Genomic DNA, 19,297 nt, shown 5'->3' on the forward strand with positions numbered 1-19,297 from the left:
GGACCCGTCCTGCTTGTCCCTGCCTGGGGGAATCCTCGGCTTGGGCAGAGCTGCTGCTCGGGGCTTGTGTTCTAAAGCAAGGCTGGGAATCCAGAGGGTTGGGGCTTGCAGGGTTTTCTCTCCCTCCTGTTGCACTGAAATCCAGCCCTGTGCTGGGCTGAGCCCCAGCGTGGGCAGCAGGGAGGGGAGGGGGATTCTGCCCCTGTGCTCAGGTGAGACCCCACCTGCAGAACTGCCCCAGCACTGGAAGGAGCTGGAGCTGCTGCAGAGAGCCCAGAGGAGGCCATGGAGATGCTCCAGGGCTGGAGCCAGGTTGGGAGAGCTGGGGGTGCTCACCTGGAGAAGGGAATGCTCTAGGGAAACCTCTGAACCCATTCCAGGCCCTAAAGGGGCCTGAAGGAGAGTTGGAGAGGGACTGGGCACTAGGGATGGAGGGACAGGACACAGGGAATGGCTTCAAACTGAAAAAAGATGAAATTTCGGTTAGTTAAAGGGAAGAAATTGTTCCGTGTGAGGTGGGCAGGCCCTGGCACAAGGTGCTCAGGGCAGCTGTGGCTGCCCCTGGATCTTTGGAAATGTCCAAGGCCAGGCTGGATGGGGCTTGGAGCAGCCTGGGACAGTGGAAGGTGTCCCTGCCATGGCAGGGGGTGGAAAAGGTCTTTAAGATCCCTTCCAACCCAAAGAATTCTGTGATTCTGTGACAGAATTGCTTTTTAAATTTCCTCTGTTCTTCTCCAGCTTTGCTTGCACCCAAAGAGGAAGGCTAAATAGGAATCCTTGTTCTTCCCACTTAATTTTTTTAATGTAATTTGCCTCTTCTCCTGGGCCCTGAGAAAACTCATTATCTCAAACCAGGGTGTTCCCAGTGTGCTGCACAGGGCAGGGGATGGGAACTGGAGGCTGATTCAGTGCTGGGAGCACAGAGCTGGGCTGGCTGCACACTCAGTCCCTGGTTTTGCAGGATGACAACTGCTTCTTGCAGGAGCCTCATTTGTCACGGCACAGCTCCCTGGCAGCACATCTTGGATGTTATTTGGATTTTCGCTACTTAAAAAAAAAAAAAAAAAAGAAATTTAAAAATCTCTGAATAGAAGAAATTACAGTGTGATTAAAAGTGCATTTCCACAGAGTGTAGAGTGAGACCTTTATCATTTGCCTTCAGAAAATTATCTCTATGTAAAAACACATCCTGCTTCTTTTTCCTGCTTTCCTCCCTGCTCCCTCCCAGCAGGATACCTGCTAAGAACAGGCTGTGGGGAGCAGCTGCTCTGGTTTTAGGGTGTTTTGGGATCTCTCTTTGGGAGTGGGATCCCCTCCATGGCTGGGCTGTCGGGCTGCACCCACAACCTGGGCAGGGTCCCAGTGAGTGAGGCCCCTCTGCTCCCCTCAGCCCCTCCACCAGCACCTCACCCTGTTAGAAAACACATCACTCCCTTGATGTTTTCAAGGGCTTATCATTCTTAAAATGCTTACTACACTTTTTAACTAAAAATACAAGAAAATGGTGCAGAACTCTCTGGTCGCCCCTTCCTGCTGCAGATGAAAGGAGGCACCTGAAGCAGGGATGGATTTATAGGGCTTTGGTGTCTAATTCTCCCACCTCAGATGTGCCATACAGTGCTGGGGAACTTTTTTCATCCCTTTATGCTGCTCTTCTCCAAAGCTTTTTTATGCCTGGGCTTTTTATTTTATTTTTTTTTTTTTTAAAGGAGTGGGATTTTGTTAAAGAAAATTGCAATCTTTGGGGAGATTACTGCTGCTCATTCTTACAAAACTGCCTGGATGAGGGGCTCTCTCCTCTCTGCAGATGGGGAGGGATGCAGGGGAGCATGGGATGGATGTGGAGGTACATCCTTACTTATCTGGGATCTCTTGGATAGCTTCACTGCTGGGTGCTGATTCATACCTGCTCACAGCTGGGCCCCAAGCTGTCTCATCCTCATTTTTATTAACAAATGAGAAAATTCCTGTTGTCCAGAACATTAAGGACTTTCTGTCTTTTTTTCCTGCCTGGGAATTGTGTGCTCTACACCTGAGGCTGCTGGAGGTAGGAGTGAAAGGTGTGTCCACGGCTGCACAGAGCTGTATTTGTGTGCCCCTGGTGGGGCCCTGCAGACCAGATATATGCATATATTCTATAGAAATTCAATTATCAGCTCGTGCTTTTGTAGGAGAATATGATATACATGAGCCTTTGTAGGCTGATATGTCCACATGCACACAGGGACAGAAACTTTTGGTGTTATTGTTCCAAGGAAGGTCAAGGAGAGGCTGCTTTGTGTTTGCCAGTATCCAGGAGAGCTGCAGAGATCTCTAATATAATCCTTTTTCATTTTCAGGTTTGTTTCTAGTGTGTAGCTCAATGTTGAAGTGATTTACAAGCAGTTTAGCCTTAAGCAGTCTGCATTGGGTGCAGATAAAATCAATTATTACTTTTCTTATCAGAAGTGAAATGCTCCAAGTGCTTGTGGGAGCTGTTGGTTTGGTTTGGAGCCCAGTGTGAACAACTCTGCCCAAGAACAGGGCTCTCCAGTATTCTCTGCAGGTGCTTTGGCTCTTGCTGCCCCTCAGTGGGGCAGCTCTCAGAGCAGAACCATTTAATTCATTTATTCTATTCCTTGCTGGAAACAGTGTGAGGGCATGGTTTGGAGAGGGTTCAGGCAGAACTCCAGGAGCCCCTTGGGGATTTGAGCAGGACTTGGGGAATCAGCAGAGCCTCAAGGACTGCTCAGACACAAGGGGCTGTAGCATCAGGAAATGTCAAATTTGGGTTCCTTAGCTGCCTGCTTGCTGATCAGCCATAGCACTCATGATCAGGGCTCAGCTAGGAGCCCCAAGTAAATTCATTTTGTGTGTCCTTTGCCTCTGCCTGTGCCAAGGGTGTGAATTCCAAGCAGTGGCACAGCCCAGCCCAGCCCTGCTCGGTGCTGGCTCCTGGTGCCAGCCCTGGCTGGATGGGCTGGGCTGGAGCTTGGCCAGCTCTGGACAGGGGTTTGCTCAGGATCACAGGATCCCAGAATGGTTTGAGCTGGAAGGGATCTCAAAGCCCATACAGTGCCACCCCTCCCATGGCTGGGACACCTTCCCCTGTCCCAGGAGATCCAACCTTCCCTGGAGCCTTCTCTTCACCAGGCTGGGCACCTCCAGCTCTCTCAGTCTCCAGAGCAGAGGAGTCCAGCCCTTGGAGTGTCTTCATGGCCTTTTGGAGTCCTCCAACAGCTCCAGCTCCTCCCTGAGTTGCTAAAACCATGCTGTTCCTGAATTCTTCTGTTTTTCACCCACAGCGCCTCAACGAGAACCTGGGCAAGCTGACAGCCCGGTTTGAGAAGGCCACGTCAGACAAACTCAGGTGCCAGCAGGAGGCTGAAGCCACAGCCTGCACCATCACCCTCGCCAACCGCCTGGTGAGTGCCAGCAAGGGCAGCTCTGGTGGCACCAGCGCTGGGCTCAGCCCTGTGCACACAGCACGTCCCATCCTCTCATGCTTTTGGGAGTGTTTCCTGCACTGCAGCAAGTTTCAGCAGTGAAAATGCTTTTAAAGAGGTTGTTTGCATGAGGTTGTGGCAGAATGTCTTCTCTTTCTCAACAAAACCAGGAGAGGCAGCTGCAGAAAGTGCTGTTGTACTCCAGATGGTTTGGGGCAGCTCTGCTCATTAAAGTGCCTGGCTCTGCTGCCATCACAACTCTCAGCTCCTTCTTGGGGCTTAAATGTGTGAGCAGGTGTTGACGGGCCAAAACAGTGTGAGTCAAAAATGGTATCATAAAAACAAAGGTGTGAACATGCCCGTAGCTTTGCAGGGCCTGAAATGACAAGAATTAGAGCGAAAAGATCTCTAAAAGCCTCAGTCTTCTCTGAGTGAGAATACAAAGGTATTAGAGAGGGGCCCTACGAGGAACTGGAGAGGGATTTTGCATCAGGAACTGTAATGTCAGGACAAGGGAGAATGGGTTCAGACTGCAAGAGGGGAAATTTAATTTAGACATATGGAGGAAATCCCTGTGAGGGTGGGCAGGCCCTGGCACAGCTGGGGCTGCCCCTGGATCCCTGGCAGTGCCCAAGGCCAGGCTGGACATTGGGGCTGGAGCACCTGGGACAGTGGGAGGTGTCCCTGCCATGGCAGGGGTGGGGTGGGATGGGGTTTTAGGTCCCTTCCAACCCCATCCATTCCATGGTGACTCTGTGCCACCACATCCCAGGCCATGCTGGTTACATCTCTTCCCCACCCCATGAGGTGGGAACAACTCCCAGTCCCAACAATTCTGTGATTTTATACTGTCAAAAATTCATCATTTCTGCAGTCAAGGAACTGCTTGCATCCCAACTTCCTGCTGTGCACTGCACACCGTCTCCTGTGCCACCCTGGCTTTGATCTGGGAGCAGGACCCGACAGCCCTCGCTGGTGTGCAGCTCATTTGACATTCAGGAGGTGTCACTGGTGTGACTGTGGGCAGAAATGAGTTCCCAGACTTTGAAACAAACACGGCTGAAGTTGTGTAAGGAATGCAAGTGAACGTGGAGAGCGATGCTTTGGATTGACAAATGAACCTGGGGGATTGAGGCAAGCCTGGCTCTCACAGTGCCAGGCTGGCATCTCAAGAACTTCAGATGGCCTAAGCAAGATGCTCCAGGATCCAAAGGACAGGATATGTGCACCAGAAAGGGAGGCTGGCTGATGAGTGGTGTTTGTGAGGGGGTGTGTGCTAATGTAGAGGAGGAAATTTAGTGATGACAAATGCTAAATAACGTGTGCAGGGAAAACAAACTGTAATCATGCAGTTACATGGATAGGCCCTAATTGCACTATTATCACTCACAGAAGAGCTCTTGGAGTTCTTGCAGAGAGTTCTCAGGAACAGCAGCATGGCACTTGACAGGAGGAAAAAAGACAAATTGAATATTACTAATTGGTAGGAAAAAACCTCAGGAAACAGAAGTTAAGCATCATTGTATTGGGTCTGTCAGTGCCTACATCCCACACGTGACCACCCTGTCTGTCTAAGGAGGCTGTGGGCAACCTAGAAAAGCTACAACAAAGTACATAACCACTTCCATATGAGAAGAGAGGGAATGGATTAGGGCTCTTCATTTTGGAAAAGGTGTAGAAGCCTCTAAAATCATGACTGATGTGCAGAAGGTGGGTGAGGAATGGTTGTTCACTCTCTGTCATTATCAAAGAGCCAAAGGTAATCCAAGGAGTAGCTTTTAATTTGCCTCTTGCTAAATAGAAAGAATTCCAATGACTTCTAGGACCTGAGGTGGGAGACACCTGGGGTGTCTTAAATGTATTAAAAGTGGCACTAGAGTATGATCCAAGCAAAGGAGAAGAAAAGACTTCCAGGATCTAAGGAGATAAAAAGTAACATGAAAAAATTAATTAGGAGTATGGAAGCACCTCCAAGTACCAGAAAAATCAGATCAATAAAGACTTCTTTGTCTTAGAGGGGCTGTGGGACTGCCCCTGGATCCCTGGCAGTGCCCAAGGCCAGGCTGGACAGGGCTGGAGCAGCCTGGGACAGTGGGAGGGGTCCCTGCCATGGCAGGGGGTGGCACTGGATGACCTTTAAGGTCTCTCCCCACCCAAAGCAGTCTGTGATTCTGTGATTGCATGAATCATAAATGAGCTGGTGTGTGGGAGGTCGCACGGCTCCGCAGTGATGATGTCAACAGTCTGTAAAGAATTGCAAAAACGATCCCAAGTGATGGAGCGATGAAACACCATGTAGATAAATGTAATGTAAAGTACATTGGAGAAATGAGGTTTTACTTCACATGGCCTGTAAGTGATGCTGAGCTGATTGTTATCACTCAGGAATGAAAGGATGGAGTTAAGAGAGCTGTGAGCTCTGTGCTCCCAGAAGCAAAAAGCCCTCACCAAACCCAAAGCCCCTCTGAAACCGGATATGAGGGTTTATTAGGAAAAGAAGGGAGAACAAAACAGAAAAATACCCATCTTGCTCTATGAATACCTTCTAAATAAATCTTGAATGTGCAGCATTACCACCACCCCCTCTGCTGCACCTCAAAGGCTGGAGGAGAACGGGAAATGGTGCAGAGCCAGCAACAATAAAAGGAACCAGATAATAAAGATTGCATCACTCGGTGCAGATAACGATTGCAAGGAAAATCAAAAGGCTGCTTCTGTCTGAGGAATTATTGAAGAGGCTAAAGCTCTTCAACCTGAAAAAAAGACAGCACAGGGGTGCTGAGGGCTTGGAATCCTGAGTGGTGCAGAGAAGCTGGTGCCAGCAGGATTGTTCCCTGGTTTTGCACTGGACAAATGTTTCAGCAACTGAAAAGTTCAGGCAGCACATCAAAGGATGTACTTTTATACAGAAAGCTCAGCTGAACTGTGGATTTCCTGCCCACGGGATGCTGTAGGTGCCAAAAGTTGGGTTGATATCCACAGCGGCTTACACTCGGTCATGGAGTCAAAAACCATCAGTGGCTGTTAAGCACAGGGATTTGAGCTCTGGGTCAGAAGGTCCTGAAGTCTGCAGCTGTGGGAAGCTGTGTCCAGAGCTGTGCTTCTGTGTGCAGCATTCCCAGGACAAGGGCTGCTGTCAGCTGCAGGAGAGCTGGGCCTGGGGTGGGGGTTTCAGAGGGGAACCCAATAACTTCTTGGCTTAGGAGATCCTGGCTGTTTATCAGGAAATCCTGGCTGTTTATCAGGAAATCTTGGCTGTTTATCAGGAAATCTTGGCTGTTTATCAGGGGGAATGGAGGTACAAGAGGGTGGAAAGAGAGCTGTTTGATCTGAAGTGTCTGCAGGACAACCAACACCATAGAAACAGCAGTGAGTTCGTGTTGGGAATGTGAAGGTGGCTCTGAACCTCAGGAGGCAGCTGGAATTCTGCTAGAGACAGGACTGGGTCAGATTCACATTCCATGATTGTGCAAATGATCAATTTGACTTGGGAATTTGCAGGTTGGGGGTCTCGCCTCTGAAAATGTGAGATGGGCTGAGGCTGTGAAGGACTTCAAACAGCAGCAGAGCACCTTGTGTGGAGATGTCCTGCTGGTCACAGCCTTTGTGTCCTACCTGGGCTACTTCACCAGGAAATACCGCCAGGACCTCCTGGATGGCATCTGGAGGCCCTATTTGCACCAGCTAGAAGTAAGTCCTGACTGCTCTGAGAAGCCATGGTTTCTGGGATTAATGTGGCCACAAATCCTGGTCCCCTCAGGGGATCTCTCAGGTGAGGGACATCACTGTGTCCTCACCAAGCTGGAGGGAGGATCAGGATGTGGCCATGTACTCCTCCCTGGGGAAAATGTGGTGTCCTTGCTCGATGAAGTTCCTCCATGTGCACAGGAAAATGCCAAACACAGAGCCCAGCTCTGCAGTTTTGTCCATGGCCGTGAAGGAGGGGGGATATCGAGAAGGAATTGGAGCAGGCAGAGCTCACTGCCAGATCTCCAGGAGGCTTGGAAAAACTCCAGGTGTTTTTTCATTCTGGACAGGAGCTCTGGTCGTGCTGGCCATGCCTCTCAGCTGGTTTTACCCATGTCTTGCTGTTAGGACCAGATGGAGATCATTGTGCTTGAAACTTGTTTAATATTTCACTAATTTTAACAGGTTTCTCATACAAATGGTGCCAAGAAGATTTTAAATAAGGTCCCAGAGATGCCCAAATCAAAGGGCTGACCAAAGCAGACAGTTCCTTAGGCTGAGAGAGGAAAAACTTCATTCTGCATTTCTTAACACTGAGCCAGAAACTTAGTTAAGATGTGATTTCAAAAATGACCTGACTGTGCTTAGAAATGTCAAAGAAGTGCCTGTAATTCCAATGAAATGGAAATGAAAGGCCCATTCTGCTCAGACACCTGGCACAGGTAGCTCTGGTTGGCACACCCAGAAATGGCCTCCCCTATCAGAGAAGTGTTTCTGGAGCTGCTGATGCTGGTTTGTAACACAACAGCAGCCTTAGGAGGGCATTAATTCCATCCTTCCAAGCTGGCTCAGGGAGCTGAACAGGGCAGGGAGTGACCCCAGCCAGTGGGGCTGGGCTGTGGGGGGCAAAACCCCTGGGATTGTTTGTACAACAGGGTTGGGAAACAAAACCAGACTGCTAACATCCTTTATAAGGGGAAACCACTGATAAATCATGGAATCACAGAATACTTTGTGGTGGAAGGCACCTTAAAATCATCTTTCCAACCCCCTTGCCAAGGGCAGGAACACCTTCCTCTAGCCCCCATCCAACCTGGCCTTGATCACTCTGAGCACCCTTTATGGTCACTGAACATCTCCTTCCAGGGAGCCAGGGGCAGCCACAGCCTCTCTGGGCACCTTGTGCCAGGGCCTGCCCACCCTCACGGCCAAGAATTCCTTCCCAATATCCCATCAAACTCACCTTCTGTCCTGTCCCTCCATCCCTTGTCCCCAGTCCCTCTCCAGCTCTCCTTCAGGCCCCTTTAGGTCCTGGAATGTGTTCTGAGGTTTCCCTGGAGCATTCTCTTCTCCAGGTGAGCACTCCCAGCTCTCCCAACCTGTCTCCAGCCCTGGAGCATCTCCATGGCCTCCTCTGGGCTCTCTCCAGCAGCTCCAGCTCCTCCCTGAGCTGTTCCCCAGGGCTAGGGCAGCTCTGCAGGTGAGGTCTGACCTGAGCACAGGGCAGAGCAGCAAAATCCCCTCCACACCTCCTTATCCCACCGCTGCTGACACGGATAAACACAACTTAACCACTTTTTACCTCAGCCAGCTTTCCCTGGGATCTCCAGGAAGCCTTTCTGTCTGCCCGGCAGGTGCCGATCCCGGTGACGCCGCGGCTGGAGCCGCTGTCGGTGCTGGCGGACGAGGCGGCCGTGGCGGCCTGGCGGAACCAGGGCCTGCCGGCCGACTGCACGTCCAGCGAGAACGCCGCCATCCTGAGCAGCTGCCAGCGCTGGCCCCTCCTGGTGGACCCCCAGCTGCAGGGCAGCAAGTGGATCAAAAGCACCCATGGAGAAGGGCTCCGCGTGATCCCAGCGGGGCAGAAAGGGTAACGTCGTCCTTCTCTGGAAGGAGGGGCTGCTGGCGTTGTTGAGAATGGGGCGGTCGTGGCTGTGGAGGTGAGCTGGATGAGGGGGCGGCCTGCTGTGGGGCTGGCTGTGAAGCTCACACCCACAGCTAGAGGACAAATGATCAGGTTTGTTGTTTTGGTTGGGATGAGGGCTGGCAGCAATGGTGTTGGCAGCTGGTTGGGGGTCTGATGGCTCAACCTGGACCCACAACCTTCCCAGAGAGAGGTCTCACAGGAGACAGCTTTCTAGGGGTCTCAGGCCGTCCTTCAGCCACCAGGTAACCTCAGCAAGTGGCAGAGAGCTCAGCTCTGAGCAGTGATTTCAGTTCTGCCATGCAAGGTGTACCCTGGCCACCAGGGACAAAGAGACAGGAACACCATGTAGTTGCTCCACAGAGTTCCTTTATTCCAGCATCCTGCAAAGGATGACAGCAGCTCCCTTCTGAACAGGGCAGAAACAGGGGGTTTTATGGGGAAAAATGTGGGTGGTACAAATGGGAAAAAACAATCAGTCCCAACAAACCTACATGGGGTTCCAAAGCATGCTGAGAACTCACCATGGCCAAGGAGGATTTCTCAGTCCAGGAGGGTTTGAGAAGATCTTACCATCGCCCATTCAAGGGATGCCTCTCTACGCCTATCTGTCTCCACATTGGGGTGCCTTCTGGGAGCCTCAGAGGTGGCCAAGGGAGGCAGGAGATTGGTTTTGCAGGCCTGTGAGACGTGTGGCAAGTCACAGGGGGAAGGCCAAGGCTGGGTTTATGGGTACTTGGGTGGTTGGAGGAAATGTGTATGGTACTAGGCTTAATAGGTTGATTGGTAGGAGGAGTGCCCACGTAAGGGAGCATGAGATGTGCCTGCCCAGGGTGTTGGGTGAGCGCTGGGCACTCAGCTGCACTGAGCCAGTCACACTGAGGGAAACCTGCCGCTGTATCTGCTCACATTATCTGCTTGTTCATTACCAAAATGACAGATCTCTTATTAAATCAAGGGTCTGTTTAGTGCTTGGCTCTGTTGCCATAGAAACTCCTCTGAAGCTGGTGATGGAGTGAGCTGAGGCTGAGTATCACGGAATCCCAGACTGGCTTGGGTTGGAAGAGACCTTAGAGACCATCCAGTTCCCCTCGTGCCCTGGGCAGGGACACCTCCCACTATCCCAGGGAGCTCCAAGTCCTGTCCAGCCTGGCCTGGGAAACTTCTAGGGATCCAGGGGCAGCCACAGCTGCTCTGGACAACAGGCTTGTGTAGACCTGTGACATCCTCCATGGGGGTCGCTGCAGGTGTCATGTGTGGTTTAGCTTTTGTATTGGATACAGCCCAGGGCATGGTTGGATTTCTGGGCTGGGTTAAACTTGGCTTCAGAGAATGTTGGAATTTCTTGGGGTCCCTGTGAGCTTGAGACTGCATGTCAGCAGTGCTGAGCAGGAGGATGCTGGGTTTTCCTGGCTGGTGTCACCTCCTGGGAATGGCAGCCACCACTCTGCACACCTGGCTTCACCTGCAAACTCAGTGCAGCTGCAGGGCTGGCCTGCTCAGAGCCAACATTTTGGGTAATTTTAGCTATGACCAGTGAAAAGCTCGAGGCTGAAAGGCTTTTCCTCCCTGCAGCTCCAATTTTAGGCAGAATTCAGCCTCTGGCCCAAGCCAGGAGAGTTCATGGTTGGACTGGTTGTGCCACTGCTGGAAAATCTGAGCCTCCTTAAACAGGATCCAAAACTCAGGAGAGACTCTCTGGGTTTTTACCTTAAATCAGAATTGATTGAAGTGTGCCCAGTATGAATTAAATCATTATTTCTGTGAGGAGTGCCAAGTATCTGGTGCTGCCACTGCCTGAGACCACCACGTGTGCTGTGGTGACAGCTCCTGGCTGATGCTCCTTCTGCTGAAACTCCAGGTACATCAAGATTGGGGACAAGGAGTGCGCCTTGCACCCTGCCTTCCGCCTGATCCTGCACACCAAGCTGGCAAACCCCCACTACCAGCCCGAGCTGCAGGCCCAGTGCACCCTCATCAACTTCTCTGTCACCCGCGACGGCCTCGAGGAGCAGCTGCTGGCGAGCGTGGTGCGCCTGGAGAGACCCGACCTGGAGGAGCTGAAGGTCAGCACCTGGGGATTGTCACTGGGAGCACGTAGAAATCATCAGCAGCAGCATTATTGTACTTGTCATTTAATAATTGTAATTATAATTATTGATATTGTTATTAGTATTCTTGTTATTGGTCTATGCTGAGAGACCCGACCTGGAGGAGCTGAAGGTCAGCACCTGGGGATTGTCACTGGGAGCAAGAACAAATCATCAGGAGCATCATTATTGTACTTGTAATTTAATAATTATTATTATAATTATTGATATTGTTATTAGTATTCTTGTTATTGGTCTATGCTGAGAGACCCGACCTGGAGGAGCTGAAGGTCAGCACCTGGGGATTGTCACTGGGAGCACGTAGAAATCATCATCAGCATCATTATTATACTTGTAATTTAATAATTGTAATTATAATTATTGATATTGTTATTGATATTGTTATTAGTATTGTTGTTATTGGTCTATACTGAGAGACCTGACCTCGAGGAGCTGAGGGTCAGCACCTGGGAATTGTCACTGGGAGCAAGCACAAATCATCAGCAGCATCATTATTACCCTTATAATTTAATTATACTTGTTGTAATTATTGATATTGTTATTGGTATTGTTACTAGTATTGTTGTTATTGTTATTGATCTACACTGAGAGGCCTGACCTGGAGGAGCTGAAGGTCAGCACTTGGGCATTTACATTGGAGCAAGTGTTACAATCATCATTATCATAATTCTTTTTTTATTTTAGTTTTTATTTCTATTATTGGTATTTTTTAATTTTTATTTTATTTTTAACAAACAGCATTTCACATGCCAGCTTGCAGATATTGCTGAGCTCCTCACAAAATCAGACTTCCCTTGTATAACAAGCATTGAGAGTTTTGTTTTTTTTCCTTCAGCCTTCTCTTTTCTTGGTGTTTTGATAACCCTTGTACTTCATTTTCAAGGTTTTTCTCAAAAAAATTCCCTTTATTTTCCTCCTCCTCTTGTGACTGAAAGCTGAGTTTCTCATTACTTCAGTTTTTTTCTGGACTTCACAGATTTAATTTTGGAAGCAGGATTAATCTCGCTCAATTTTCAGCATTTGTGGTAAAGGATCCTCTCTGTAAATATTGTGAGGCTGGCAATGATATTTTTCTCTTCTGGTTCTTCCTCCCACTTTGTAACAGGCCAAAATATTTTCTCTCTCTCTTAATAAGTATGGCTTTAATTTCAAAGCAGTTTTATAAAGAAAATCCTCCCTTCTGACGACATCTTTAGCAGTGTAACAAATATGAATAATCCTAAATATTTTCTAAGAGTGGGAATAAATTTACTGCACGTGCTCATTCATGTTCTGCCTGGCCCGGGCTGGAAGTGCCTCTCTCTTCCCAGTTGTAGCCCAGTAAGCCACTGGTGCCAGTAGGACCTCGAGGGCAGAACACAAATGGGAGCAGGACAGGAGAGGCCGTGGCTCTGCCCTCACTTGTGAGCCTGAGATCTCCTCATGCTCACACTGGTACCCCCAGGACTTCACTGCTGGTTTTGGCATCAGGTTTTAACCCCGTGTTCCCCACAGCTGGTGGGACTGCTGTGGGAGTGCTGAGAGCAGAGGGTCAGCAGGAGGGGTGAGCAGCAGCTGGGGCTCTCCAGGCTGCCTTGACCCCAAGAAATGAGACACAAAGCCACAGGATATGTGTTTGAGATGGGGATAAAGGTCTTTTATTCCTGATTAATTTCCAGCGTTTTCCTACATTTCTAGCAACAGGGATCGGTTCTCCTGGCGCTTTCTGTGCTGTTCCATGTGCTTTCTGTGCTGTTCCAGGTGCTTTCTGTGCTGTTCCATGTGCTTTCTGTGCTGTTCCAGGTGCTTTCTGTGCTGTTCCAGGCGCTTTCTGTGCTGTTCCAGGTACTTTCTGTGCTGTTCCAGGTGCTTTCTGTGCTGTTCCAGGTGCTTTCTGTGCTGTTCCATGCGCTTTCTGTGCTGTTCCAGGTTTCTCTGAGCTGCTAGCTTGTTGGGTAAGGAGTGATCCCAGATCCCAGAACTCTGTCCATTCCCAGGAGAGCAGGAATCAGCACTGCTGGGCTATGGCAATTGTCAGCGGGAAGTCTGTTCCCGTGTGAAGGTGATTCATCCTTACTTTAACTCATGCTTTATGGCTAAAGCTTCCTGGATTTATTATTTGCAGTCAGATCTCACAAAGCAACAGAATGGATTCAAGATCACCTTGAAAACTTTGGAGGACAACTTGCTCTCTCGGCTGTCATCAGCATCTGGGAATTTCCTGGGAGACACAGCGTTGGTGGAGAACCTGGAGAGCACTAAGAGGACAGCTGCAGAGATTGTGGAGAAGGTACAAGGGTGGTCATAGCCTGGAGAAAAGCATGTCTGTGGTCCTTTAAGGATTTCTGGGTGGATTGTAACCTCTGCTCTGCCCATCTCTGCTCCGTCTGCTGAGCAGGGAGTAGAAATTGGTATAAATTGTAAATGCTCTCCATTCTGGAGAGCTCCAGGCCATTTAGTTCTTTGGAGCTTTTTTTGTGTTAAATGACCTATTTAAGACCAAGAGAAAACATCGGTGCCTGATGTGAAGACAATAAAATTTACACACTGTATCAAGGCAGCTTAAAGCTGTTCCAGCATAATCCTGGGTACATCACATTGCCTCAGTTAGGCTGGGTTTTACTACTGACCAGGGGCTGCAGTCTGGGGAGTTTGTGATCTCGAGTAAATCTAAAAGAATTCAGGTATTTCATACCCTTCCATTCCTCAGAGTATAAATCAGCATTTGTGTGAGCACTGCCACCTGCCCAGCTGCCCTTGCTGGCTGCATGGGCTTAGGTAAATGCCCAGAGGCTTTTCCTTGCCACTGAGGGAACTTGGGAAGTGTGATTCCCATGCCAGGACTGTCCCAGGACTGTGGTGGGGATGTTCAGGTGTTTCTCTCTGCAGTCCCCCATCTCCAGAGCACTTGCCCTCCTCCAGCCACTGGCCCATGTTCTGCCTGGCCCAGGCTGGAACTGCTCTCTCCTCCCTGTCAGTGACCAAGACACTTGAGTGATCCTCTCTCCATTAAAAATAAGAATTATTTTGCATTTGTGGTGCATCAGGTGCATTCAGCTCCCTGGGGAGGGATTTCTTGAACCCCCAGAAGAGGTGTTGAAGGGATTTTTTGATGTGGAAAGCTTGGCATCTCCCCCTTGAAGTCAGTGTTTTGGAAGCGCTTCACCCTCCAAACCAGCTGTGCTGTACAGCTGCTCACTGCCAGCAGTGCCAGCAAGGCATGAATTTAGAGTTTACACCTGAATTTATGAGTTTGTGCCCACCTGGAATGCTGTGGAAGAGCCCTGTTAGAGTTTCAAGTCAAGCCTCACTCTCCTTTTGGTCTGCCTAGCCAAATAAAGGTGTGCAGCCAACATTTTCCTTGCTTTGGAAGTTCTCCCTGCTCTACAGATGAAGAGCATCTGTCTGGCCCAGCTCTGGCTCTGAGTTTGGCAGAGCTGCTCCTGAGCCCAGCACTGCTCGTGGGGATGTGCAAACAGGCTCATCCCACAGACCCCACAGCAGACTGAGGCTCATCCTGTGCTTCCTTGGGGTGCCCTGCTGGCTTGCTCTGCCCCAGGAAGCCTAGGAAGGGCTGCAGAGGGACTTCTTGCAGTGGTAGGACAAGGGGAAGGGCTTCAAGCTGAAAATAGGCAGATGTAGATCAGATATTAGGAAGAAATTCTTGGCCGTGAGGGTGGGGAGACCCTGGCACAGATTGCCCAGAGAAGCTGTGGCTTCCCCATCCCTGGAAGTGTCCAAGGCCAGGTTGGACAGGGCTGGGGGCAGCCTGGGATGGTGGAAGGTGTCCCTGAGTGGAATGAGAAGAGCTTTAAGGTCCCTTCCAACCCCATCCATTCTGGAATTCTGTGATCCCATTGCACAGTTTGCAGGGCTGGCTGGGTCAGCGCTGTCCCAGCAGCTCCTGATTATGGGGTTAGAACTGCCTGTCCTCAGCCTGGGACTAAAATAAACCCCAGGAGGTTCAGGGATGGCACTTCTTGCTGCTGAGGTGGAATGAAAAGGCAAACAGGACCGAGGTGATGGTTCTGCCAAGAAGGTTTCCACATGTCCCTCAGAGCAGCTGCAGAGCCCTGCCCAGGGGGGTTTGGTGCTGCTGAGGAAAGGCAGCAAAGAGCTGCTCTAAATTATCAGCTCTCACCCCTGGGGAAGCTGCCTGAGAGCAGCACTGGGGCTGCTCAGCCCAGGGTTGCTAATGGCCTGCACAGGAGGGAGGCAATTAGCACGAGGAACTCATTGATGAGAAAATGAATTCCAGCCAGCAAAGAGCAGGGAACCTAGGGAGAAGTCTGGAGGGGACTCAGGAAACAGGGGATTGGGCAACTGGGTGGAAAATGCAGTTAAATGGAAGGTTCCAGAGGGAGAGGATGCTGGGGAGGGCAGCTCCAGCCTGGCAGGGCTGGTCCTGTGGTGGTCACTTGTGGCTTGCCCTAATGGCTTTGTGGCCAGTGTCTGTTGTTGCAACAGGTCCCCAGATGGGTAATAATTAGTATAGACTCCATGTATTACAGGAGAATGATTAATTCTCTTTATTAAGAAACCCATTGCTCTTTTTTATACCTTAGCTACAGGCGGAATTGATTGGTCCTTTAGTTAAAACACCATTACCGCTGGTTAATTAAGAAACCACCCTTTGGTAAACAAATTTTCATAACGCATTGCACATGTGCACAATATCAGGTGAAGTAAGTTAAGGTAAGAATTGTCTCTCATTCTTTCCTCTGATCTTTTCACGATGCCTGGGAAAGTTGTGTTCCTCTCTGTGGCAGAGAGCTGCAGCCACAAGTGTGGCAGGGCTGTGGGCACTGCCCAGGGGGGTTGTGACAGGAATTGTGCTGTGTTTCCCTGCAGGTGCAGGAGTTTAAGGTGACAGAAGGCAGGATTAACGAGGCCAGGGAGCAGTACAGGCCCGCGGCCTGCCGCGCCGCCATGCTCTACTTCACCATGAGCGAGCTGCACGCCGTGCACCCCATGTACCAGTTCTCCCTGAAGGTACCTGCCCTCCTGCCCTCTGCTTGTGGGGTCCATGAAACCAGAATTCAGTTCTCCCTGAAGGTACCTGCCCTCCTGCCCTCTGCTTGTGGGGTCCATGAAACCAGAATTCAGTTCTCCCTGAAGGTACCTGCCCTCCTGCCCTCTGCTTGTGGGGTCCATGAAATCAGAATTGCAGTCACAGTCTCACAGAACCACACAAGGTTGGGGTTGGAAGGGGTTTAAAGCCCATCCTGTTCAACCCCTTCCTGTTCCACACCTTCCACCATCCCAGGTTGCTCCAAACCCTGTCTAGAAAAAGTTGCAGCTTTAATATTCTATGCAAGGGCAAACTTTTTGTTGTGTAAGAAAGGTATTTTGGGGGATGGAGGGTTAAATGAGCATCGTGGTCTACAGCTTCTTCCAAGCAATTTCTTACCTTGACAAGTGACCTGGAAAAAGGAATTGAGGAGACACTACAAAACGTTGAGCCTCATCCACAAAGAAGCTTTTCCTTTTGATAGCTACGACTCGTTTGTTGAAGTAATTTTATCAGAAAAAATGTACAGAATATCTTTTGTGGCTTTTGAAAGATTCATCCTTCTCACGTACATAATAGATACAGGGGTTCCTGAGGTTTCACCTTTAATCTGTGTCTCCTGCAGTTAGTTTGTTTTATGTTTTCCAGTGAACATTAGCAGCGTGTATAAATACATGGAAAATTATTGGGGGAAATGTTTTTATCTAATAAATTTTGATGACAGATCATAAAACATTGTGTAAAGATGCACAGGGATGATTTCAGAATACTTGCCACACAGCTGGGAGCCCATTATAAATTAGAACACAAAGATTTATGTGCTGCTCTGCAGCGTGTTTTAACACAATTTAAAGAAACGTTAAGCAGGAAAATGCATTCTGCAATTATTTAATAATGCATTCAGTATCAGTGTTACTTTAATTTGTTGAGGCATCATTTTTCCTTTGTAGAACCCTAAAAATAAGGCTGCCAGCACGGTCATGCCTTGTCCAGTTGGTGCCATCAGTGTGTATTGGCCTGGTTATTTCCTTTAGCTGGGCCCAGCACACAGAGCTTTGCAATGCTAAGCAGGGCTTGGGGTTTATGCTCTTGTTAATTTTCTTTTTCCAGTTGCATTTGATAATTTGCTCGTGCTTTTAATTTGGACGACTCTAAAAGTTGTTTGTCTTTTCTCATTTAGATCAGAAATGTTGTTGCAATAATCCTTAACCTCTTATATAAGAGGGTTATTCTCAATGCAGACACCCACTCTTGAAAGGACTTCAATGACTGCTTCAGCTCACTGCTCCCTCCCTCCTCAGCCAGTCCTTTGCTGGATCCAGACAGTAAAACACTCATGGGACTTAAAAAAATAATATTTTTACTTTTATTTTGAGGAATTGCTCTTCTCTGAGTTGAAATATTTGTGCAGTGGGAGATGTGCTTTCCTCCTTTGCTCTACTCTGCTGAGACCCCACCAGGAGCAGTGTCCAGCTCTGGGGTCCTCAGCACGGGAAAGGTGTGGACATGGTTGAGCAAGTCCAGAAGAGGCAATGGATATGATCCAAGAGCCCCTTCATGGGGCCAGCTGGGAGAGCTGGAGAAAACCCTATGGAGACCTCAGAGCCCCTTCCAGGGCCCAAAGGGGCTCCAAGAGAGCAGGAGAAGGGCTGGAGACAAGGGATGTGGAAAGACACGACACACAGAATGGCTTCCACTGCCAGAGGGCAGGGCTGGATGGGATATTGGGAATTAGGAATTGTTCCCTGGTAGGGTGGGCAGGGGCTGGGATGGAATTCCTAGAGCAGCTGTGGCTGCTCCTGGATCCCTGGAAGTGTTTGAGACCAGGTTGGACAGGGCTTGGAGCAGCCTGGGACAGTGGAAGGTGTCCACGGCAGGGGTGGCACTGGATGTGTTTGTGTTGGAGTTTTTTCCCATGGAGTTTTTCCCCTGTTTCCTCTGGGAACTCCACTCTGCTGGCTCCACATTTGCAGAGGAAGCAGCTGTGTCATCCCAACACTCTGAGAGGAGCACTCTGGGCACAGAAACATCTCCTGTGCCCTTGTGTCTGTGTCCCAGGGGATGTCACCACTGCCAGGTGTCCCTGAGCAGCAGCCACAGGCAGATCCAGGGGCTGCTTGGTCTCTGTGTGTTCCCAGCGGGGCAGGACCTGAGCTGGCATCACTGTGACACCTCAGGGGCACCCAGGGCTGAGCAAAGGCATCTCTCACTGCCCCTTCCCACTGTGTCTCCCCTCCCAGGCATTCCACGTGGTGTTCCAGAAGGCCATGGAGAGGGCAGCTCCTGCTGAGAGCCTGGCAGGGCGGGTGCTGAGCCTCACGGACAGCATCACCTTCTCCGTGTTCCAGTACACGGCCCGGGGGCTCTTCGAGAGGGACAAGCTGACCTTCAGTGCCCAGCTCACCTTCCAGGTACCAGCAGCACCCCTGGCACCCTGTGTGCCAGGCTTCACTGCCAGAGCAGCCCGTGCTGGGGGCTCGATTGTCTTCCTGCCTCCCTGGGAGCCATGGAATCATTCAGGCTGGGAAAGCCCTCCCAGACCACTGAGTCCACCCTGATCCCCACCTTGTCCTCAGCCCTTCCTTGGGCACCTCCAGGGATGGGCACCCTGAATCTCCCTGGGCATTTCCAAGGTCTGAGCCCCCTTTCCATGGGGAAATTCCTGACCTGCCCTGGCCCAGCCTGAGGCCGTTTCCTCTGTTCCTGTCCCTGTTCCCTGGAGCACAGCCCGACCCCCCCGGCTGTCCCCTCCTGGCAGGAGCTGTGCAGAGCCACAAGGTCCCCCCTGAGCCTCCTTTTCTTCAGGCTGAGCCCCTTCCCAGCTCCCTCAGCTGCTCCTCACAGGATTTATTCCTGACAATTCCAGCAGGGATGCTGTGTTGGATTTGAATTACGCTGACAAAGGTTATTTGAGAAATTCCTGCTTGCAGGACCTGCAGAAAATGGCAAAGCAAACTGGCCTGGAAGGGCTCTTGCACTGAACCTAAAGAAGTACCTGCTGCAGAGCTGCTGTCCCATGTCCACAGTGTTTATGTAATTTTTATTTTTTTGTCCAGTCTGCCTCTGCTGCCAGGGCCTTCTCCTCAGGGTGCTCTCCACCCACCTGGAACTCAGCCTTTTCCACATGGTTTTCCCAGCTTTTTTCCTCTTGCCAATCTCT

The 19,297-nt window shown here is 50.1% G+C and overlaps 1 protein-coding gene across 1 annotated transcript in view; it reads left to right on the forward strand.

The window, feature by feature from the left end:
• The window catches only part of DNAH9 (dynein axonemal heavy chain 9), a 141,846-nt gene that overhangs the window by 74,349 nt on the left and 48,200 nt on the right, over positions 1-19,297 (forward strand). Inside the window, 7 exon segments of the mRNA XM_041465912.1 lie at positions 3,285-3,404; positions 6,927-7,115; positions 8,747-9,072; positions 10,898-11,102; positions 13,252-13,416; positions 15,978-16,118; positions 18,378-18,548. Of these exon segments, the coding sequence (XP_041321846.1) occupies positions 3,285-3,404; positions 6,927-7,115; positions 8,747-9,072; positions 10,898-11,102; positions 13,252-13,416; positions 15,978-16,118; positions 18,378-18,548 (1,317 nt within the window).

Source organism: Pyrgilauda ruficollis, unplaced genomic scaffold (genome assembly GCF_017590135.1).
Source record: "Pyrgilauda ruficollis isolate IOZ18807 unplaced genomic scaffold, ASM1759013v1 scaffold194, whole genome shotgun sequence".
NCBI classification, from domain to species: domain Eukaryota; kingdom Metazoa; phylum Chordata; class Aves; order Passeriformes; family Passeridae; genus Pyrgilauda; species Pyrgilauda ruficollis.